The sequence below is a fragment of the Diorhabda sublineata genome, chromosome 7 (genome assembly GCF_026230105.1).
Source record: "Diorhabda sublineata isolate icDioSubl1.1 chromosome 7, icDioSubl1.1, whole genome shotgun sequence".
NCBI lineage: Eukaryota > Metazoa > Arthropoda > Insecta > Coleoptera > Chrysomelidae > Diorhabda > Diorhabda sublineata.
The window spans coordinates 15334463-15359847 of NC_079480.1; the positions used below are offsets into that span (position 1 = coordinate 15334463).

The following is a 25385-nucleotide window of genomic DNA, read 5'->3' on the forward strand; positions in this document are numbered from 1 at the left end:
TTCCCGAACTATTTATATTTATTTATCGAATTAATTTATTATGTTTATTGGACAAATAAATAAAATGAATAACCGGGCACGCCAACGACTCCAAAACAGAGCTTGTTTACCAACAGAAGTAGCCGACGAACGTGGCTGCGTGGCCACGCGAGGTTAGGGTATGTGCCACGCCACGAGTCTCGGACGGAGAGCGTAGAAACGAAGGGATATAATTGTAGAGAACGTTCAAGAATCAAGGAGAAAAGTAGGAATAAATTTATATCACTGGAAAGGTGAGAATATGAGCTTTAATTTGGTGTAGTTATTGATCCTTATAAAATAAAGAGCAAAGAACAAGAAGAGTTTAAACATGAAAGCCCAGTTTTAGCTCATAGTCTCAATTTTCCTTGATTTCTGGGAATTCCTAGCCCTGATTTAAAATTGAAAAATGGATTCAAAAAATAGAGAACCTCAGCTTTCATGTGATGTGCCTTGTTAAACAATCCAATGAATAAAAAATTTTTAATTCACGCTTGTTCTAAAGATTCTATGGAATTCCGAGCACGGCTGAAAAATGCTAATAAACAAATGATTTTTTTTTTGAACGCGAGAAAGATGGTGTACAAATTTTTCTTACATCATTTAAGACATCCCAAGGGCCCATTATCAAAAAAAAAGAAACAGAAAAGAATAATTTTTGGAAAAAATATTAATGGATTAATGAAATAAACTCAAAATTTTGTAAAAAAATATTTTGACCGCTTTTTTAAATATTCTTGGCAAATAGAAACGGACTGCGAGTCACATGCCGTAATAGGGATTGGTTTTCCCATTGCAATAAACTTTAAATCATGAAAAAATGTTAATTTTTGGCCGAGATATGGAAAAAATTGTCCGCCTGCTTACCCAAGTCAATGCCTAGACAGCGGCACTCGGAGAGATCCAGCATCGTGAGAATGAGCGGACTTTTGGGTCCCATTTTCTCGAAAAATATCGAATTTCCGAGAAAAATGATAAGGGACACTTTTGTGTAATGAAAATATATCCATCTTTTATCTAAAGGAAATTTCTCTAAGTCCTATATTTTGGCCGATATCGGCGGAAAACTCATTTTCCAGGTTTTAGGGGCCCATTTTGGGCCCCATTCTTAGCCGCTATCGTGTTAAAGATTTTCTCCCTTGAAAGTATTTGTCATGACCTACAAATTGCGCCACAAGGGAATAATTCTCGGAATTAACTGGAGCTTTGGACCTTCAGTTACTGGACTATCTAAAAATGACTACAAAATTAAATGATACTTGCATGTAGAAAGATATGGCATAGGAAAAAAATACTATTGAAATATAGAATAAGAACCATTGCTTATTAAAAACGAACTCCAAAAACAAGATCCTAAAAGTATAAAAAAATTCCAGTAAAAATAAGTTGATATTGGATTCCCAAAATTAATTTCTAATGAGATTAAGTTTATTTATTTTTTCTTGTTAGGTAGTGAAAACGTACGGAATTACTGCCTTATAAAATAAATATTTATTTGAAACCTTCTTTACTAGTAAAAATTTTTTGTTTAATACAATTTGAATCTTACAAAATATCACAAAATAAAACGCTCGACAGAATTGATTCAGCTTTACCTAGGTATCATTTTTAATAAAATCTCTATCGCTAATTTCGTGATTGTAATTAACGTGATCTCCACTACTTTTGACATGTTCGCTAAAACTTTTCATATAATCTCTGGAACATTCTACTATGTCTTTTCTCATCGCGGTTAATTGTTTTAAATACGACCTTGGCGTCATAGACCACGTTCTATATTTTTTCTTTTGCATTTTGGGTAAACTACCATAATCAGAGAAACAGGGGGCTGTATCCATATCAACATCCAGAACGTCACTTCCTATGGAAAGTTCTCTAGGATCGTGAACGAGAGATAACGTTTTTTCTAGCTGCGAACAAGCAGCTTCGAAAGGTATTTCATATTTGTTAATTGGAAGTGAAGGAATATCACGTATATCAAACTGAGTAGAACAGTTATATGTGAATGGCAGTATTGTTTGAGAACTTTGATCTTTGAAACACTTTTTGTTCTCAGTTTGTTGATCGTCTTGTTTAATAGACTTTTCTTTTTCACATTCTACACTGCGAACAGATTTTTTCTTTTTCGTTAGGCTTCTACAAGTTTTTAATCCGCTAACTGTAATTTGCATATCGTATGCTCGCGGTTCTTCGACTTTTTCTGATAGTTTCGACATCATATCGGTTGCTTCTTCCAAAAACGCTGACATTGCACTGACCATTCTTTGAGCATCTCCTCTTTCGCATGGTAAAATCTTTTTAGACAAACCGGAACGAATTGTTCCGGGGTTTTTCAAAGTTTCGATATTTTCTTTACTTTCGTTTACGTGTTGGAGAACACGCGGCTCATTCACTATTACTGTATCATCGAAATCGTTCTCGCTACTATGAATAATTTTCGGTTTGGCCGGAACTACTTTAAATTCTTTTAGCGGTAAACAAAATTCTTCTTCTTGTCCTGCTGTTCGGTGTGTTTCGGCTAAATGTCCTTTTAACATTTTAATGGAAGGTACAGCTACAGAATGAGTTGGTATCAATGAACACTTCGCTTTGTTATAAACTTTAGTTGTATCCTCATTTGCATACTCGACGGTTTCCGAAAATTCGTCTTGAAGCTCTACAACACTTCCATGGTACCAAGTTTGGACTTCTTTAGAAGAAGTTTCTAGCGGAGGATGATTACTTAAGAGATCGGGTGTAACCATATAGGCACTTTGAGATTCGTAATGATCTAAACTATCAGAAGAGACGCTGTCACTGGGTTTATCTCCCTGAACATAATTATTGGATATATTTATATTCACTACGTTTGTATAAATAGCATCGGTGGCTACATTTTCTTTGGTTCCTTTGAGATATTTTGTGAATGAAATAAGCGTAGAAGGTTTCGGTACTATATGTTTCTTTTGGGAATCTTCTTTACTAAATTGTGTTCCGCAACTTCTTGTTATTAATAAATTTTTAACGGTGTCTGTATCAGTTACGGTATTAATGAGATCAGAGCAATCTACGCAAGCGTCTATACTATTGATTGTTGAAGTCATAGTTTCAACATTTTTGATTTCTTCTAAATATATTTTAAGATCAGAAGTATGAGTAGAAGCTTCTTTGATTCTAACAATAGGGGAAAAATCTGTTTGTATATCTTGATTTTTAACTCTGTTGGCTCTCAATGCTCTTCTAGTTATATTTCGAAGTCGTGCTCGCGCATTTTCGGCAATCATCAATTCTGCGGGGATAACAGATAAATTATACGTATTAATATCGTCGGTATCCGTGGCTACTTCTTTTTTCTTGACTTTGTTATATAATCTACTCGTAACAGCAGCTACTACTTGAGATCTTGCCGAGTTTTTAGAACCGGAATTAATTTTTGATTCTGACTTTTTGCTTAAATTTTCATTTGACGTCGTTTTTGGAGATTGTTTTTTAGACGAGGCTCTCGAATGCGCGGAAACTGATTTCGGTGATGATTCTGTTCTTAAACTACTACGACGCGAAGAATCCTGCTCTGAACTTTGATTCGACGCGACAGATTTAGATGAAACTATGGAATCGTTGGAGCCACGTTTTTCGCAATCAATTTTATTCGTAGACATCATAAAAATTGCCCTCGATTCTTTTTGTTCAACTTTAGTTTCTACATCAATAACTGGAATAAGCTCTTCATTCGCGAATAAGGGTCCTTCGACTGCATCTAATTTATCCGTTAAAAGAGATAATACGCAATTCGTAGGATTTAAATGTGTCTTCGGTAAAACATCATCTTTCGTATCTCTATTAATATCCTTCTGGAAGTACATCTGATTTAAACACGGCAACTAAAAAAGAAAAAGGAATGGTATTTTTAAACTTATCAAACTTATTTTACATAATTTAGAATTGAGATACGCTAAGTATGAAATAGTGCGACGAATACGTTTTTTTAATTTGCCAATATTAATGACATTTTACGAACGTCAAAAGTCATCAATATTTTCTTCTTTTCATTTATAATTAATTTTTAATGTCAAAAATGAAAGATATATATTTATATATGTCTTTATGACCTCTGTGGAAATATTTAAGTAGCCAATAAAAAATATTCTACATTCACACACAAAAATAATTATCTATTCTATTATGATATGAATACTTTAGGTTAAAACCTACAACTTCAACCTATGAACATGTAGATAATTATGATCATTATAAATATTAGAAAAAATACATCAAAGCTGATTGAGATGAAATAATAGAAAATAATTAATAAAATTAGAAAATGTGTATTGTACCTGTAAAGTTTTTAACAATTCTTTCAATTTGAATATTTCTGCTCTTAATTCTCGAATAGTCTTTTCTTTGGGGTCTTCGTGGACGACTGGACGGAAAATTATATTTTTGGCGCGTTGCCCAAAACGCAAAGTGTTAACGGTCTCATTATAGCAGATGCTGGACGGAGAGACAGCTAGAAAATAAAAGAATGTACCCTGATACGTTGCGACGCGAATACGAGGGATTGTCTGAAGAATTAATCAAAAGCCGCTTTTAAGATAATTAAAAACTTACTATTTAGGATGGCCTTGTGAATAAGTAACGAAACTAGAGAAATTATATGACTGTAAAAGAAATGTTTGTTTCATATGTTCCCGCGAGATGAAAATACAAATTCGAAAACTTTAAGTTCAATAATGAGGTAACGAGTTTCTTATAAACACGTATTTTTTACTTTATATATAACTTACTTTTTACAAATTTTGGTTTATAAAGTATAATTATAGATAAACTTAGTAATTTGGAAACGTTGTATCGGTACATTCAAGTTTTGACTAAATTGGTTTATTTAATAAATGAGAATTCTTAATGAACTTACTAGCAACCATAACGGTATTGGAATTTCCACCTAAAATATCCTTCAAAAGCCATGTTAAAACAGAATCTCTGTAAGGAACAAATCGTCTTCGTATGCCTCTGGCTTGTTTTAAAGTTTGATCAGCTGAAAACAATTTGGAAGTTTCATGATTATATACATATTTTTGTATGTATTTGAATAATTGTCTAAGAATAAAATTATGTCTCAACGGTTAATATAGTCGAACTTACCCAAAGCGGATATGACATTTCCCAAAGCCACTATGCTTTTATTTATACTAGACCCTTCTTTAAATCTGGAAATATTAAAACATCTATTTGCAGCCCTTTCGCTTCCAGCCAAGTCTATTAGATTTAATTTAACTCCATCGCAATTAATAACAAAAACGGAATGACTTCTACTAGATTGAGGATTTGAGTGGGTCGCTGCTATTTTGCGATGTTTGTTTCCTTCCTCTAACCAGTAATGGAGATCAGAAGAAGTTTTTACTAGTTGTTCCGAAAGACCTAAATAAAATATATAAAAACATTCATTTTACCCATTTTTTTTCTTTTACGTTCAGTGTATTTACATCTTAAAATAGAACTTGATTTTGTTTAGACTTACCTTGAACATATGGTCCTTTTTTAGGATGTTCTCTTATCTTTAATGATGTTTTCTTAGCTTCGTTTGCCGAATTCAAGAGATCTCTGACTTTTTCATTATATATTTCTAAGTAACTGCAATAATTTTGAAATATTACGACGTAATAACAATGATGAAGGTTTCAGACATTAATAATAAGGATTTTTGTTTGTTGTTTTTAAGCATTAAATATTATATTCGATTGTGATGTTTGATACATTTGAGAGTGTTGATTTTCCTTTTAAAAAATATTGATAATTTGTGATAAAATACAAAAATTAAAATCTACGAAATTGTCAATGTTCAAGTGAATGAAAGCTATACACAATCTAGACTATACAAAATTTTGACAGATAATAGAAGAGATCAAAGTAATTAAAAATGTTGAAATGAATATTTGTGAGTCTAGCATTCATTTTGAAATTTTAAGCCTCTACGATTTCAAAATAAAAGCTTATACTTTTACCGAATTTCTTAATACATTGGAGTACTACAAAATTTTAGTATTTCATTGATTAGATACATTCAAGTACAGTATTTGACGCCTTTGGTGGCATAAATGGCTCGTGTCTAGTAGTTAGCAATAGGTACCGGTACAGGGCCAACAAAAAATATTTTTGTGTGAGAAAAAGTGAAAGAAAAAATTTGAATTGATGAAGAGAAACGACGTATGCTGTAGAAACAGAAATATCTCATGGATTGTCACTAAACAACTTACTTTGGATTTATGTGTGTAATATAAATTTATTTGTGCATTCAATTATCTACATTACATCGGTATTAGTTCCAAATCACTAGAATTTTATAGCATGTATGGTTTAAACGCCACTCTCGAAATTAATGTATTGAACACCTTATATAATAGTGCTAATTACCTGATAAAATCTAAAATTCCTCAATCACTTATGACCTTCCATTAAAAACAAAAAAAAAATTAGTTTATATCATGAAAATCGTATATATACAATCAAATTTATTAAGAAACTCAAGACATAATTTCCTATAGAAATTTCCACGAAAACTGATTAAAAGGACTTTTTGAAGAAAACTTTGCGTGTCGTATCACGAACTCTGCGATTTTACAACTAAACACAGATAAATCATAAAGGAGTTGAGTGTGAAAGTTTGGCGCAGTTTCATCGGAAAGTTTTGGAGGGAATTTACATTGTTTAGTGAATAAGTATTGTATAATACATTCTACATTTTATAGAAACGGAGTTTGAAATGAATAGACCAGTTTTTGAATGAATTAAATACCAATTATGGACAAATTCATATTCGGGTATGTTAGAAAATAGAAATCTAAATATTCGTCAACAATTATTAGTGAATGTAGTAAATATATGATGTTTAATTTTTTTTAAGCTCAGATTAAAAACGGAATATTCATATACAATGAAACAGAATAAGAAATTTCTCTTTGAAAATCGACAATTTTACGTTTTTTTGGCATGAGGAATCATAATTTGTACTCTAATTTAACATTGCTAAAAGAGGGCGCTAGTTACACTAGTTTGTGTTAATTAAATCAAAGTAAACTTTTTTGGGCTAAATTTACAACTAAAATAATAAAAATATATTGAAAAGCGTTAAATTGTACAAAAAAAGTTATTCTTCTTTGATTCGTGTAACTCAATCGGTTATCGAGTTATTTGTTTCCAAAAAGTTCAATAAATTTTAATTTTTCATAAAAAAATTTTATTATTCCTTAAATATGTAACAATAACAGATTTGTAAACAAAAATAAAAAACTTCAAAGCAAATGCTTTCGTAAAGATCTCTCAATATCAAATAATCCTTGTCTATTATTTTTAATTACATCCGCGGCTTTTTCTATTTTCCGTCGCAGTTGTGGAAGAGAAGTAATTTTTTCTTTGTAAACTAATGCCTTCATTTGCGACCAAATTGAAAAATCCAAAGTATCTAAATCAGGGCCTCTTGGTGGCCAAGCAAATTCACTCCCACGACCAATCCATCGATGCGGAAGTATTGACACGAATTTGTAAAGAATTGGTTGGCAGTTCAAAAGGACCTATTAAATACCCACATATTACACCACACCAAATGTTAACCTTAATCTAGGGCCGAAAATGTGTTTCCGTCATAGCATGTGTGCATTTTCAGAATCCCACAAATGATAATTTTTAGAATTAAATATTCCTCGTCTGGTAAATGTTGCCTCATCAGTAAAAAGAATTGTATCCAGAAAATCTGGGTTAACATTTTGTTTATCTTGCAAAAATGGGCAAATTGTAGACGCATTTAGAAGCAAATAACTCGATAACCGATTGAGTTACACGAATCAGAGAAGAGTAACTTTTTTTTTTGTAGAATTCATCGTTTTTTAATATTTTTTTATTATTTTAGCTGTAAGTTTTTACTTTGATTTAATTAATACAAACTGTGTAACTAGCGCCCTCTATTAGCAATGTTAAATTAGAGTGCAAATTATGATTCCTCATGCCAAAAAACGTAAAATTATTGCGAAAATCAAAATTTAAATTTAAACTTTGAACACCCCGTATCTCGGAAACAAGCAATATTTGCATAAGACATGTTGAGCAGAATCATTATATTTTGAGGTCTAGAATCTACAGTTCAGAGATTGGACATTCTTAATGAATCACCCTGTATAATGTTGGTATTATTGATTATGGTAGCTTCTATTATATTCTTCTGTTTACAATAAATTTAAGAAAAGTAACACCATTCGAAATAATTATAAAAATGGATATTAAAAATAACATCAAAGTCATTTAATCAAATATTACTATCAGTAAGTATTATTTTAAGCGAATACCATTAAATTTGCACAAAAATACGTTTTTTAATGGTGGAGCAATTTCGATGATTTTTGTCATGACAATTTTTCCAATTAGAATGACATTCATGCACGAATATGATATTTTTCGTCTGATTTAGACTGGAAACCTAGTTTTTGCATCATGAAAAACGTGAAACAGTCGGGCGCTACGTCGATAAGCTAATTCGATTGAAAGTGTCATGAAATCTATAGGCGGACGAACATTTTTAACAGCAGGATCATTAACACTAACTATCCCTAATAACTGCTAAGCAGAATATTGATAAAAAGGATATTAAACACATTCAACTCTGCCTGTGATATCGCTGGGTGGACTGAGTAGTGGTTTCACAGCCGGTCCCAAGCCCGGGTAAAAGAGGAGGGTTCCAAGTGAGGCTAGCGACCTGCTTGGGTAAAAACGGTATAGCCTCGGATGTGACTGGATTAAATGACAACCCGACGAGAAAAAGGATTAAGCGCAAAAGGAAAACGACTTTACTAGGAATTGGACGCTGGAATGTAACATCATTTAATAATAAAGACCAAGAAATTTTACTCGAAATAAAAAGACACAAATTAGATATATGCGCCCTTTCGGAGACTAAAAAGAAGGGCAAAGGCAACAGCAAATATGGAAACTACATTCTAATATACAGCGGCAAGAATACAAATGAAAGAGCAACATCAGGAGTTGGCTTACTGCTACACGAAAGCTACGAGAACCAAATCAGCAATATAATATACGTTAACGACAGAATACTTCCGGCGACGATCAACCCACAAAAATCAAGACCAACGCATATAATAAGTATTTACGCACCCGACAGCAGCAAAACACAGGCGGATATAGACATATTCTATCAGATATTACAAAAATCGATTTAACGAAGAAGCAATCAATGAGAGTGGTGAAAAAATGATACAGCTATGCATACACAATGAACTAAGAATTAATAACACCTTCTACCCACATAAATATACATTCGAAAATACACGAGGACGTAAATCAACTATAGATTACGTAATTACAAATAAAAATATCCATCCGACAAGAATACAGGACACTAGATCTCTAACTTCTGCAAATGTAGGAACAAACCACCAGCTTGTAATGGCAAAAATGCGAACAACCATTCAACGTTCTTGTAACAAACCTATCGAAGAAGTAAGCAAATTGAATATAGAATCCCTATCAGACGAGTCGACAAAATACCTTTATCAACAAAGGCTCAGAGAGAAAATTGCTGCTAATAATATCCAAGAGACAGATGACATCGAAACAGCATGGACGAAAACTAAGAACAAGCAGCAGAAGAAGCCTGTGGAAAAAGGACTATAAAAAAAGGGGGAAGAACAAATACAAAACCGTGGTTTAGACAAGAAGTCAAGATCCTAGCCGAAGAAAAAAGAAAATTGTACCTGCAATTCAGATCCAATGCAACAACGTATAGCGTATATATAAAGCTGTAAGAAATAGAGTCAACGAAAATATTCGAAAAATTAAAAGAGATCACTGGGAGAAGTTTTCTAATGATATGGAACATGACTAATATGGGGGACGGAAAAAAAAAATAGAATCCTCTGAGGGATAGGAGAAAACCAATAAATGAATACATACAAAATACAAAAATCACGGCAGACGAATGGGAAAGACATTTTGAAAAACTTTATAGTTCATCACAAGCTAACGTATCAGCACAGGAATTACCCTACGAAAATGAAAACATCAATGGAATACAAAATAGGATTTTCTCCCTGCATAAAATACAACAAATGATAGCCAAGATAAAGAACAGAAAAGCCTCAGGCATCGACGAAATAACAAACGAAATGATCAAATATGGAGGCGACAAACTGTATGATAAACTACGATCCCTCTTCAATAAAATACTAGAGGTCAAAAATGTACCATCTGAATGGAAAGAAAGTATTCTGATACCGATTTTCAAAAAGGGAGAAAAAACCGATCCCCAAAATTATCGAGGCATTAGCCTGATGAGTACGGTTCTGAAACTATTCACTAAAATCTTAGCAGAAGAAGTAATGTCTACCGGGATATGTGAAGAACAGCAAGGTTTCAGAAACAACAGATCTGCTATAGATGCTATATTTATAATGCGCCAAATAACTGAAAAAGCCATAGAGTTTAATAAGGCAGCCTTTATGTGCTTCATTGATCTCACCCAAGCGTTTGATAGGATACGCTTAACTGATGTTATAACTCTACTAAAAAAAAGGAACGTTCACCCCAATATAATAAGAGTTATCGAAAAACTTAACACCGATAATTATACCTTTGTGAGAACAGCAAACAAAGAAGGCAATAAAATACCTGTGGCAACTGGTATCAGACAAGGGGATAGCCTAAGCCCGATCCTGTTCAATATTATAATGGACGAAATCATCAACGAAGTAAAGCAAGCCGGGAGAGGATACCGAATGGGAGACAAAGAGATAAAAATAATATGCTATGCTGATGACGCAGTAATCATCTCGGAAAACGAAGATAACCTACAGAAGCTCCTATATAAATTCCAACAAATAGCGAACACGTACAACATGCAAATATCCACAAAAAAAATCTCTGACAATATCTAAAGAACCGAAAAGATGTAAACTAGCGATCTACGATCAAAGTGTAGAACAAGTGATGTCCTTCAAATATCTAGGGACAAACATAACAAGCGATAGAAATCTAAAGAAAGAAGTAAAAGCACAAACAACGAAGGCAGCATTAATGTCAGGATACCTTAGAGATTTAATTTGGCGAAATAAATACATGAGCACAAAATGTAAAATTAGAATATATAAAACCTGCGTAAGGCCGGTCATGACATATGCAATAGAAACTAGAGCGGAGAACACAACCACTAAACGGCTCCTAAGAACAACAGAAATACGGACTCTGAGATCAATAACAGGACATAGGTTACTCGATCGGAAGAAAAATGTAGAAATAAGGGACATGTGCGATATTCAGGATGTAGTAAGATGGGCAAGGAGCCGCAGAAGAGAATGGAGAGATCATGTTGACAGAATGCCAAATGAACGGTTAGCAAAAATTACAAAGGACCTCCTGGACAACCACCTATAAGGTGGTACGAACGCTGGTCCTCAGCATCCCAACTACTCCTGGCAAACCCTTGATGAAAATACAGGACCTAGTCCTAACGTAAGAAGAAGAAGAAGAAGAAACACATTCATATTAAATTGAACTGGAAAATGTTTTTAATTTTAGATCCACTTCATTTTTTTTATATTCATTCTGTTTTAATAAGTTATTAATAATATTTTTCATTTCTCGCTTTTGATTTTATTAATTTTTTCGTTGGAAGACTCGAAACAACTACTGTAAGTAATAATACAATTCATTATATTTATGATGATTATTTATTACTATTTTCAATTTTCTCCCTGAAGAAAGAAAAATTATAACTACGGTTTGTGTAAAATACTAGGTAGATACCCTCATCATCACGTGCATAAAGGACACAATTTCTCGAATGAGAGAGAAATTTCGAAATAAGAAAAACAGTATGTAACAACGTATTTCTCCATTAATAATCGATTTTATCTATAAGCAAGATTTATTGCTGTAAATATTGAGAAGTTACAATTATTATTTATGTGATATGGCGAAAAAAATTATGTGAAAAATTATATATTTTTCGAAAATGACATTTTTGGGATTATATTTCTATTTTATTTCGTGTTTCTTAAACATATTTAAATTGATTTTGTTTGTTACGACTATCGTTCAGTTTAGATAAAATGAATAATTTATTAGTCATTAATCGTCTCTGGGACATATGAGATTTTTTCAAGCAGAAGCTTCTAAACCAACTACCTTTATATGTATTTTCACTCATCTGATATCAGAATGAATTATAAAGGGTTTTCCAATAAGAGGTGTTATTTTGAACAGCCCGCTATTTCGGTAAATGTCACTTTTGAAGCTGTCATTTTTCGACATTTGACAAGTAGAAACTACGCCATTAATGAAAATAGAACAATACACACTTCAGCAACGCATTGAAATTATTAAAATTCACTATAAAAATGGTGAAAGTTTGGCAGAGACGGTTCGTAAATCTAAAGCATTTTTGGGTCGCCGTGAAGTACCTTCTCGGACCACAATACAGAAATTGGTGGAAAAATTTGAGCTGTTGGGACAAGTTAGTAATGTGAAGAATAAAACCCGTGTACGTCGCTCAAGAACAACTGAGAATATTGCTGCTGTAGCCCAAAGTGTTGAAGAAAATCCAGGTTTGTCCATTCCTCGTCGTTCTTTGGAATTAGCCATTCCACAAACGTCATTACACCGTATTTTGCATAAAGACTTGGGTCTTAAGGCCTATAAAGTTCAGTTAACACAAGAACTCAAGCCGTCCGATCATCAACAACGTCGTGTCTTTGCTGATTGTGTCCTTGAAATGCATGAAAATGATCCGGAATTTCATCAAAAAATCATCATAACTGATGAGGCCCATTTCCACCTTGGTGGTTACGTCAATAAACAAAATTGTCGAATCTGGGGCTCGGAAAACCCAAGAGTTATTGTTGAAAATCCTCTCCAACCTCAAAGCGTGACTGTTTGGTTTGGTTTATGGTCTGGCGGTGTCATTGGACCTTACTTTTTCGAAAATGAGGCTGGAGTAACAGTTACGGTGAATGGATTGCGCTATCGAGAGATGATTAATGATTTCTTATGGCCGGAATTGGATGGTATTGATTTGGACAACGTTTACTTTCAATAAGACGGCGCTACGTGCCACACAAGCAACGAAACCATCGATCTTTTACGGGAAAAATTTCCGGACCATGTTATCTCGTGACGAGGTGATCACAATTGGCCACTGAGATCTTGTGATTTAACACCTTGCGACTTTTTCCTTTGGGGCCACGTGAAAGATAAGGTCTACGCCAACAGTCCTGCATCGATTCAAGACCTCAAAGATGGAATTCGTGAGGCTATCGAGGACATAGGGCAGCCGCTTTGCAATTTGGTTACGGAAAATTTCATGAAAAGATTATGGTCCTGTAAGCCTTCCTCTTTATAATGAAATAAACATCCGATCATTTATCTCAAAAAATGGCATTTTTCTTTGAATATCAAAATAACACCTCTTATTGGAAAACCTCTTTGTATTACGAGTATAACAATTCTGAAAATAGATTTTTATTTGCTTGATTATATCAAATGTTAGTTAGGATTGATTAAATTATAACCACCGAAAGATTTGTCATATTGATAACTAGTACTAATTCTGCGTGCGTTAAAATCTGCGTCTCGCATCATCATCATTATAACACGTTATCTTTACAGAACACTAGTTGTTTTCACACATGCAAGAACGCGCAACAAAATTCTGAAATTCTGATTGTTTATCGACCCGCGACACGAATTTTTGCTCACCTATGTAACCCTGAAAATGAATCAATTATTTTAGAATTGCTAAAGTTTTATGAAAGTTTTGTTATTTCCAAAGCGGTTACAAATTCTATTTCAGTCGAAAGATAGAACTTCTTTTTAGTGTTTTACACAATATTTCATTTATTGTTGTAGTTCTCCCAATCTGTTGTTTAATTTTATACTCCATTTCCCAATTTCTCCCTCAGCTTAATTTCTGTTACAGCCTTAAAATGTTTCACCAAAGCCTTTTTTCATTTTTTAATAATTTAAAATTATTCATTCTCATTCGGGTAGCCGACGAGTGCACACGCATATTGTTCTATCTGGATAAATATTGTTATCTTCGTGCTAATTTCATATTAACGTTTTTATTCTACTGAAATCTATTAAAAACCAAATATCAACATGTGATCATTAAAATTCAATTTGCGACCGTTTATTTATTATATTTTGTGAAACTATTGACTGCAAATAAAACAAGAAATCCACCAGTGTCGTAGGAGTGCAAAAGGTAACTGTTATTTTCCTACTATTTATTCCACAGGGTCCTTCTCGGACGCCTATTCCTTTCTGAACCTGAAACTTGTAGCTTTGGTATCCAGAGCTACTAGCAAAAATGACTACATTGAAAAAAATAACCCAATCATCTTTATCTTATCTAAACTCATCTCATGGTCCAAAATCATATGTTGATGCAACGTTAACAAAGCCTCCTCCCCTTACTTTTCCTAAACGCGAGCAAGCAATTATTATGCATTCTATCCCCAACACCGTTTTATTCGAATACATAAAATCTATAGGAGATATCGTTTCCCCAAAAAACATTACATTCGCATCAAGAATTTCTAACAACCGTATTTGCATATATCTCTCCTCAATAGCAATTTTAGATGATCTTCTCAAAAGTCACCAGAACATTTGCATCAACTCTACAATAATTCCTATTCGAAGACTAATTTCACCAGCTAAACGCATTTTAATATCGAATGTATCCCCTACTATCCCACACTCTGTTATCGAAAATGCTCTCAAGGACATCGGACTGCAAATAGCTTCTCCTGTTTCATTTGTGAAATGTGGCGCGCAAGGAGATGAATATGCTCATATCATGAGTTTCCGTAGAATTACTTACGTCATCCCTGAAAATGATAACTTTAGCATAGAAACCTCGATTCTGATTACTCACGATGGTACCCCGTATCGTATATTTGTCTCTACTGATAAATTGGTGTGTTTTCTCTGTAAACAGAGTGGACATACTGCTGACTCTTGCACCAATCCCACACCATCTGAACCTCAAAATGACATATCCTGCCACTCTCCTTCACTACCACAATTACCAGCTTCTACTTCACTCAGCGGTACCTCTTCTTCCCCCCTGTTATCTTCTGAACCTCTGTCGAATAACTTATCAATATCTGATCAAACTAATGCTGAATCACCATCTAACCCTACACTTCCTCACTCATCTCATGGCCAAAAAAGAGCTATATCCTCTGACAGTAATGTTGACACCCCCAGCCAGCTATCCCCCACAGAATCTCCATTACCAACAGACAACCAAATGCCCCCCCCATCATATAAAACATCACACAACACAACTAAGCCTTGTAAGAAAAAACCTAAAACGCTAGTCACCGAAAATCCTAAACTCACTCTCAATTCTCAAATCTCTATTCAGAACCTTTATAAGAACAATCCGTCCAATCTCACGCTCTCTGAAATCCAGTTAACGGCATTTTTAGAAAACTCGTACGGTAGTTCTGATCCTCTCAACGATGCTTTAGAATTTACTCCTAATATCCAAGGACTGTTAAATGATTTATCACTTCTTTATGCCGAAACAAAAGAGCGATCTCTGAAAAACCGTCTCACTCGACTCCAGAAAAAACTTAAGAGACAACTTAATCCTGAGGATCTATCTGATAACAAAAGCGTTTCTTCGGATAATCAAACAGATGATGAACACCCTAAACTATTAACTCCCTAAGTCCCCATTCAAAATTATTCAATGGAATTGTGATGGGTTTTTTCCTCGCCTGGAAAGAATCCAACAATTAATATCAGATATGCGCCCTGAAATCTTGTGTTTACAAGAAACCAACTCTAAAATAGATAAACTCCCTAAATTAAAAAACTATGAAGGATATCATTATATTCGCACCAACTGCGCGAGAGCTAGCGGTGGCACCTCTATTTTCATTTCTAGTGAACTATTTTCCTCCCCTCTCCAAATCGCTACAGATCTTGAGGCTATTGCAGTTTCCACCTGGTGCCCAAATAATCTTACTATTTGCAACTTATATATTCCTCCTAATTACCCTTTAAAAGAAATAGAACTTTTCAACCTAATCTCTCAACTCCCCCAACCATACATTCTTGTAGGTGACTTTAACGCCCATAATACAATGTGGGGATCCAATATTACCATGGGAAAGGGAAAAACCATCGAAAACGTGATCAATTGTACTGGCTCATGCTTGCTAAATACTGGATCAAATACACACTTGAATTTCTCATCTGGCACCTTCTCATGTATTGATCTTAGCTTTAGTGACCCCAAACTTGCCCCTTCACTAAATTGGCATACCGCTAATGATCTATATGATAGCAATCATTATCCTATTATCATATCCTCCAGTATCCCTAACCAAAGTGATACTTTATCCAGAAGGTATTGGCGCTTAAACTCTGCCGACTGGACTAGTTATACGTCTCAAACGAAGTCCAACCTATCGGAATTATCTCTCACAGATGATATAAACAATAACATACTGAGGATTACAGATGCTATACTTTCAGCTGCTCATCAGCACATTGGTAAAAATAATATCTGTCCTAAACAAAAAACTGTCCCTTGGTGGAACTCCAGATGTGAAAGTGCTATAAAACAACAAAAAATAGCACTTAATTTTTATCGTAGTCATAAAACACAAGAGAACCTTATTAATCTGAAGAGAACCAGAGCCAAGGCTAGATATATTATAAAGCAAAGTAAAAAATGTTCCTGGAGAAACTATGTGTCTTCCATAAATGTTAATACAAGTCCCACCCAACTTTGGAATAAAATAAGACAAATTCAAGGTAACAATTCCAATTTAAAAATTCCGACTCTCTTATATAACAATAAAATAGTGAGTGAAAATGAAGAAATCAGCAACATTCTGGCCAAAACCTTTGAATCAAAATTTAAATGTAAAGTTAACATCACATCACCCTCTATAGACAAAACTACCTACCCATGCTCTACGACTATAACGCAAGATATCACCTCTCTTAACTGCGCATTCTCCTTCTTAGAGCTTACCTCAGCCCTCAGTAGCTGCAAAAATACTGCCTCCGGTCCCGATGACATCCCGTACATATTTCTTAAAAAACTCTCCAATACAGGTTTACGCAAGCTTCTAGAAATTTACAATTTTATATGGATCACCAATCAATTCCCTAGCCAATGGCGTACTTCTACGATAATTCCTATTAAAAAGCCTGAGCAAAATGTTACCTCCCCGAACTCTTTTCGGCCCATATCACTTACTTGTACCATGTGCAAATTATTAGAAAAGATGGTTAATAAGCGGCTTCTATGGTTCCTCGATAAACATAATTTATTCTCAAAAGAACAGTCGGGATTCCGAAAACATAGATCGACCCAAGACAATCTGGTTCTTCTCCAATCCCATATTTCTGTTGCCCTTAATAAAAAACAAGAGGTCATTGCAGCTATATTTGATATCGACGGTGCTTTTGATTCTGTCAGTAGACAGTCAATTCTAAATAAACTAACTTCACTAAATATCTCCGGACATATATTTCATTTTATTCGGAATTTCTTAACTTCAAGAACATTCAAAGTCTTTGCTAATGGAATTTTCTCGTCAACCTGTGCCCAGACTGATGGTGTTCCCCAAGGATCGGTTATAAGCCCCACTTTATTCAATCTAGCAATAAACGATATTTGCTCTGATCTCCTGCCTCCCATCAAGTATGCTTTATATGCAGACGACTTGTTTATTTACTGTCCTGGCACGTCTACTCCTACTACAACTAATCTAATTCAGTCAGCAGTAAACACCCTAAGTAAAAATATAACTCGCTTAGGATTAACTTTTTCACAAACAAAATCCAGAATTATTAAATTTAGTAGACGACCATCTACATTATCTCCTACTATCCTCATTAACAATGACCGCCTTCCTGTTGTTGATCACTGTAAAATACTTGGTCTAACATTCGACTCTCGGCTCACCTGGAACAACATATTCGAGAAATCAAAGGCGAATGCGGCAAAAGATTAAACCTTATTAAAATCCTTTCGCATTACCACTGGGGAGCAGACGAAAACTCCCTTATCAAAATTTATAGGGCCATCATTCGCTCGAAATTAGATTATGGCTGTCACATATATATCTCGGCCACAAAATCTGATCTCGATCTCCTGAACTCGGTGCATAATACAGCTTTACGCCTCTGTTTAGGTGCTTTTCGATCTAGTCCTGCAGAAAGCATTTACTGCGAAGCTAATGAGCCCCCTCTTTGGATCAGACGGCAGCAAATTCTGCTTTCTTACGCAGCCTCCGTATCGGCTAACCCCCTCAATCCTGTCTACTCGCTTTTCACATCAAATTCTAACACGTTACACAACTCCTCAGCCTTGCCATTATTAAAACCTATCCCTTTAATTTTATCCCAGCTGCTTGACGGCGTCAACCTCAAACAAACTAGCCCCCTTCCTATCCCCTCTACTCCCCCATGGACTATCAACATTCCTAAATTCAACACATCCCTTATGAGATACAATAAGCATGCAACACCCAAACAATTAATTATAAATGATTTTAATGACATAATAATGAATAACCACTTTGATTTAGTGTTATACACAGATGCATCCAAAAATGAAACAGGAGTAGGCTGCTCTGTTACAACGTCACAAATTGCAATAAAATCTTCCCTTATCCCATCAACCTGTAACGTTCACACAGGTGAACTATTCAGCATTCTACAGGCCATCAATTCAATCTCTCCACCTTATAAGCTCGTCGCCATATGTACAGACTCACTTGCCTCTATTTTATCCATCCAAAATATATTTACCGAACATCCTATTGTCCAATCAATACATGACTCCTACCAGCTTATCTCATCCCAAGGAATAGCAGTTACTTTAATTTGGATACCTTCCCACATTGGCATCGAAGGCAACGAACTAGCAGACAAACAGGCAAAAATTGCAGCTACATATACCGTCACCGACAATGTAATTATTGGAAAGGATTTAAAATCACAGTTCAAAAGAAAATCCAGAGTTACATGGCAGCAGCATTGGGACACTATTAACACATCCCTACGTCAAATACAGCGTTCAATTGGTAACCAACCTATTATCTTCGCTGGTCTCTCAAGGCAAGACTTAACTGCGATTAGAAGAGTAAGAATTGGCCATTCAAGACTTACTCATGGATATCTTATGACTACTACTGCCAGACCATTTTGCTCCAGCTGCAACTCGTACCTAACCATGAAGCATATTTTGACCGAGTGTCGCAAATATACCGTCGAAAGACAACAGTTTCGGCTTAGCCAGAACTACAATGAAGTCCTTAACAACTCGGAACAAATTACCTCTCTACTTCAGTTTCTCAAAGATGTACAGCTGTACCACCAACTATAGAACAATTGTGTTACTGTGTATTCATATTGTATACTTGTATCAATGAACCATTTCATATTTAATGTATTATAACCGCTCCCGTGCAAGTGGCCATAGTAGCCGAGCACGTTAATTTTAAAAAAAAAAAAAAAAAAAAAAAAAAAAAAAATTATTCACTAAATTACTCGCCAGAAAGAATAAATTATTTAAATTCAACATTTTCTTCCGAGTTAATAATATAACAAGTTTCCTTAAGGGAAACCAACTTTTTGTGACGAGTAGAGAATCAAATCGCGCTATCCCGTTTGTCTTGCAAAGGTGTAACTGAAAATAATACTTTAGCTAAGTTTAAACGCTATAATTTCATTATAACTGTTTGATAATTTAATTTGGGGAGGGAATCAAATTCTGCACATTTATATAAACTTTTGTATTGACGACATTTAAAAACCATAATACCTTACTGTAACTTTCATGTCAAACGCCTCCTCTCCGGTCGCCATTTCCTGTAGGTAGTCAAAAATTTTTTCACAGAAACTTGGAATAAGACCAGGATCGCGAGGTATTCCCATCATGGTATGTGTTTTTCCAGTGGAACTTTGACCATAAGCTAAAACGCAGGAATGTTTACGTTGTTTCATGGATTGATTTATTATTCTCTCTATTCTCTCAAAAATCTGGAACAAAAAATTATTAACTTCGATTTATTCTGTATTCTGTATGTGAAAACGGTGGGAGTTACGAATTAAAGAATTTAACCGTCGCTATTAAAAACATGGAAAATCTAGTAGAAATAACTGAAATGTAATTTATATTATAGCATATAACTATCCATTTCCTCGAAGATTACATCAAACTTTGCAAACAGTGGAAATACTTAATATTGACATTCAGTAGCAATCGCTGTATATTTTTTATACCTTTTCAATACTCAATTAATTCACAAATTCAATAAAGAAAAAGTTATGGAGGCAGGACAGATACAAAAGAAAATAAATATTGTTTGTACCATTAATAACTAGATATATCATGCGTCAGATGTCCACCACACCTTTCATTGTATAAGTGTTTTTTTCAGAGATATCATTCATGAGATATAAATTAAAATTAGAAGGAATTGTTTTGATCAAGGGCCCATTTTTCAAAAACCTCATACGAGTAATTCCGGGTTGCAATACCGTCATGTTGTATTGCAATATTTGGCTTGTAGTAAATTTGATTGAAATCATTAGCAAAAACGGCCTAATTGCCGGATCCATTTGATTTTTTGATATCAAGAACGTCAAGTAGATAGTATAATTAAATGCAATATTTTTTTTATTAATAAACACCTCCATAGAGGAATGTTTTGTGATATTACAATCTGATCAGAAATAGATTAATAAGGAATCTTATTCTAACCTAAATTTATAATATTGGAAAACTCTTATTCACTACTGGACCTTAGAGTCTATAACGTTTTTAAAATACTTAAACCACTTATCCGCTTCCTCACTAAATAATTGTTGTACTAACTCTAAAGGTTTGATTCTCTTAAGTTTTCTGGTCATGTCTCTGTTGTCTAGGAGCTGGATTGCTTCGAAATTCACCTGGTGTTCGTGGCTACTGGCAAAAACAGACTCTATCTGAAGATCCCGATGGATGTCAGTATTTCGGCAGTACCAGAGTGGATTGATGATGTTCCTTAGTATCGTATTCTAGAATCGTTGAATAATTTCGTTGTTACTTTTACTGACAAAGTCCCAGAGTAGTATGCAATAACTCCAAAGAAGACTCAATATTTGCTAGTATAGAAGCAGTTTATTGTAGATGGATAATTTGTAGTAATAGCCAATACATTTTTTCATATTTAATATCAAGCTCTTCATGCTTCTTTTTGATATGGACTTTCCAGCGAAAAATCTTAATACGCCATCTCTTGGTCCAGTTGCTAATTTCCCCACAGCCATAACTGCGTGATTATCGGCGAAAGTAGCTATTGTGTGATGTTCAAGTTCAGGGATGTCACTAATTTACAACAAATAGAGCAAGTACGCTATCCTGAAATCTGAAATCTCTATCTGACAAGTGAGACTTTGGGGATTTGGGAATATTATCTTTGTGCCACACTTTATTAAAGGCCTGTGCTACATCTAAGAAGACACTGGAACAGACCTTCTTTTCTTCCAAATATTTCTTAATACTGTCCGTGATTCTATGAACTTGATCTATGGTGGAGTGTTTTTACCTAAAACAAAATTGATGGGCGGGAATTAGTTCTTTATCTTATATTATTGGCTTTGAGATAACAGGTAGTAATGAAATCGGCCTGTAGAATGAAACTTCATGAGGAGACTTTCCTGGTTTGGGATCATAATGACCCACGCAACTTTCCACATCTTAGAAACATACTTCAATCTGAATGATGTGTTGATGAGAATGGGATGTTTTACCTATGCCGTTTTTGATAGTTGTTTTAGAACCTCGCCAGTAATCAAATCAAAGCAGGAGATTTTTTCGGATCGATGTTTGCTCTCACCATCTTAAAAACTTCCTTTGGGAAAGTAGGTCTGATTTCAACATCCGTTCTGGTTTATTTCAATCTTCAGGATCTTCTACATCATTCGATTAGAAGGTCGTCTGTAGATGTTCTGCGAATCTGCATGGTTTTTGAATATTGCTTCGACCTAGGTTCTACCTGCATTTCTAATTGATGGATTTTGTAAGATAGGTCGTCTTTTAAGTGTCGTTTGGTAGCTTTCCAAAGTGTATAATCTGTCCTGTGAACATTAGTATGTTCAATAAAGTAGTTACCAATATATTCATTTTTAACATGCTGGATTTAAGACTTTTTTTATCTTATCTTAAAAACAGAATTTGACGACGTCTTCTTTAATACAGTAAAAAATATCTTTCAGTAATTTTGTTTTTAATACTCAAATACTAAAATAATAATAACTATTTATTTGTATGCTTAATATTCTTTACAAACGGACTACCCTGTAAGTTAACTTTTGCTATCAGAGTCACTGAGAAATTTAATCATTATTTTCAATATACTATATGTATAACATTTACTCATTCCAATTCGACGTTTATATTTTGTTGTAACCCAAAATCCTATTTCCTAAAAATAAAAAATACCTACATAATTTTGTGAACAGTTTTCGTGAAAACAGTAGTCAAAGGTAAATCTTCTTATTCTCTCTCGACTATCTCCTACATTCTGTTCTGTTACCTGGAAATAATGATAAATGGATGTAAAATTAGATCAAACGAGTTAAAAGCGACATTCCATAGAGCAAATTAAATTTCGCAGATATGTGGAACTGTTTCTCAAACGGAAATTCGAGTCATCTACCTTTCTAGTGTCTAGTTGATTTATTGAATTCTCATTTTGTCCAGCATAAAAAAATTTATCGATTTTATCAATAAAGTGAACTTTTCTTTTTAGAAAAAACGTACATGATTTTCGGTGCACCCTTTGTAACTGAAAAATATTTAAACTTTAATTACCTTGATATTTGTTATTTCCAAAGATTCATCATTTAACACGGAAATAACTGGAACGGATTCTATTTCGGTCTCCCTAAAAATTAAAAATACTATGAATAGTATGCTGTAATAAGTTTTTTTATCTTTGTTTTTTTTTGAAAAGTACTAATGATAGATTTTTATCTTTTATTATTTAGGCGACAATAAACAAAAACTATTTCTATCAATTACAAAATCAATATAGAAAAAATAAATTCTGGATCTGTAATAAATTTATTACATTGATTTTGAAAACATGGTTTTATAAAATGTGTCCTTTATTTTTCAATCGGATTTGTTTATTCCAATCAGATTTCATCATAAAATTACAACTCTATATTCTCGATCTCTTACATACTTTCAATATTGAAAAAAAATTATTGAGTACTTATAAGTTATGAAGAAGTTCAAGAATTTGTTTCGGAAAACTATGTTCCCAAGTCTAAGAAAGTAGAAAATTTTAGTAAAAACAAAAAGATTTTTTAATAGAAGATGAAAGATCTCAATCAACGTAGAATTTATCTTATATATTAAAAAAATTGATGATTTCCATTCAGAGTCCGTTCAGGCGTTCTACCCAACCGATTTGCTTAATTTTTTTTTTCAATGAAAAGTATTGATGCACAGATCAGCCATCAACCATCGGATTTCATCTAATTTTCATCATTCTCAAGTTATACTCAAATGCGATTTCCCCCTGTACATTAATTATGGGAGTTTTTCACATACACACGTTCTATCCTCAATATCTCAGGTTCTATTCAAGATAGAGACTTCGTTTTAGTTTAAGAACTCTGAAACACCTTCTTTCTTTTGAGTTTTTGAACACTTAAATTGGTTGAGTTGGAGAGGAGCTAGGTGCGGACATTCAATGTGGAGTTATGGATTTTTGTATGTTTTTGCAATTTTTCTACATTCAAAGATCTATATCTGAGATTCTAATATAGCTACAGAGTTCGTTTTGGTTTAAAAACACTCGCTGAAACACCTTCTTTCTTTTGAGTTTTTGAACACTTAAATCGGTTAAGTTCGAGAGGAGCTAGGTGCGGACATTCAATGTGGAGTTATGGATTTTTGTAGGTTTTTGGCAATTTTTCTACATTCAAAGATCTATATCTCAGGTTCTAATATAGCTACAGAGTTCGTTTTAGCTTAGGAACACTCGCTGAAACACCTTCTTTCTTTTGAGTTTTTGAACACTTAAATCGGTTAAGTTCGAGAGGAGCTAGGTGCGGACATTCAATGTGGAGTTATGGATTTTTGTAGGTTTTTGGCAATTTTTCTACATTCAAAGATCTATATCTCAGGTTCTAATATAGCTACAGAGTTCGTTTTAGCTTAGGAACACTCGCTGAAACATCCTCTTTCTTTTGAGTTTTTGAACACTTAAATCGGTTAAGTTCGAGAGGAGCTAGGTGCGGACATTCAATGTGGAGTTATGGATTTTTGTAGGTTTTTGGCAATTTTTCTACATTCAAAGATCTATATCTCAGGTTCTAATATAGCTACAGAGTTCGTTCTTTTCTATTATAATGATTTCTGATACTTATTTAATGGATTCGATGCGAGCGAAGCCGCGGGTAGTTATATTGAATGTAATTTCAAAAATCTACTGAGCTATCAGTAGATAGGGCAACAAGTAGCAGATTCTATGATCATTTATTATAAGTAATAGATAAATAATAGTCAACAAGCAAATTTAGAGTGAAGAAATGTTTTTCATGAAGAAATGAAAAATAAATATTTATTCAAAGAAAACAACATGAAAAGATTTTGTGTTAGATCCGTATGTGTAGATGTTTTGATAAACGCATGTCATAAAATCAAAAAGTAGTACACAAAAATATATGCCCATTTCTCTATAATAAACACCCCGTTGTTGCATTGAGTTTGGTAATTTATTAGTGAAAAAAAACCTACCTGTCCGATAAAGGCCTTACCCTAACGGCTACCTTCAACTTGGTCATGTTAACTGAACTTGAAATGAACAGTTTTTACACAAAAGACAGTATCACTTAAGCATTATTTTCAATTCATATTTAGATAAGTGTAAACAACTCTGAACAGCGTCACGACGCCGTTCAAGTATTGCTTAAACCTCGCGACAGACGCCGTTGTTGCACTACTGGGTGTTATTTTTAGCCGACGCTGTCTTCGGATGAATTTTTGAGAAAAAGTAATTGGTTGAGAAAAGTTGCGATGCTAATTGATAGTAGACTTAAAACGATCGACGGGTAGCGTTAGGAAATTTCCGTTGCTTTTTTCATCAGGAATCATTTATTTATATTATACTTCTATTGTCGGCGAATTGGTAAATTATTATTGATATTGTTGCAAAATATCACGTTCGCTCGAACCATCCCAACACTTTTATAAATGTTGGGAAACTTTATGAGGTTTCTCAAAATTTAGAATTTAATAAATAAATAAAGAAACTCGGAAATATAACATTGTATCACAATTTTTAAAATTA

The 25385-nt window shown here is 33.9% G+C and overlaps 1 protein-coding gene across 1 annotated transcript; it reads right to left on the minus strand.

Moving 5' to 3' along the window:
• Positions 1 to 1487: 1487 nt before the first annotated feature.
• LOC130446785 (uncharacterized) lies at positions 1488 to 25001 on the minus strand. Its single transcript, XM_056783246.1, has 9 exons — positions 24833 to 25001; positions 22895 to 22967; positions 22527 to 22616; positions 19859 to 20076; positions 5516 to 5628; positions 5140 to 5415; positions 4910 to 5032; positions 4332 to 4504; positions 1488 to 3878 (listed from the first exon to the last, which is right to left on the minus strand). Exons 1-9 carry the CDS (start codon positions 24877 to 24879, stop codon positions 1614 to 1616), a joined length of 3378 nt encoding a protein of 1125 aa, XP_056639224.1. The 5' UTR covers positions 24880 to 25001; the 3' UTR covers positions 1488 to 1613.
• Positions 25002 to 25385: the final 384 nt, after the last annotated feature.

Excerpts from the sequence above, each read along its gene's own strand:
- LOC130446785 (XM_056783246.1), bottom strand. The coding sequence starts at position 24,879 with ATGACCAAGTTGAAGGTAGCCGTTAGGGTAAGGCCTTTATCGGACAG. Across the intron at positions 22,617-22,894 it reads TGGAAATAACAAATATCAAG|GTAACAGAACAGAATGTAGG; the intron begins GTAATTAAAGTT and ends CATTATTTCCAG. Across the intron at positions 4,505-4,909 it reads CAATACCGTTATGGTTGCTA|CTGTCTCTCCGTCCAGCATC; the intron begins GTAAGTTCATTA and ends TTTATTTTCTAG.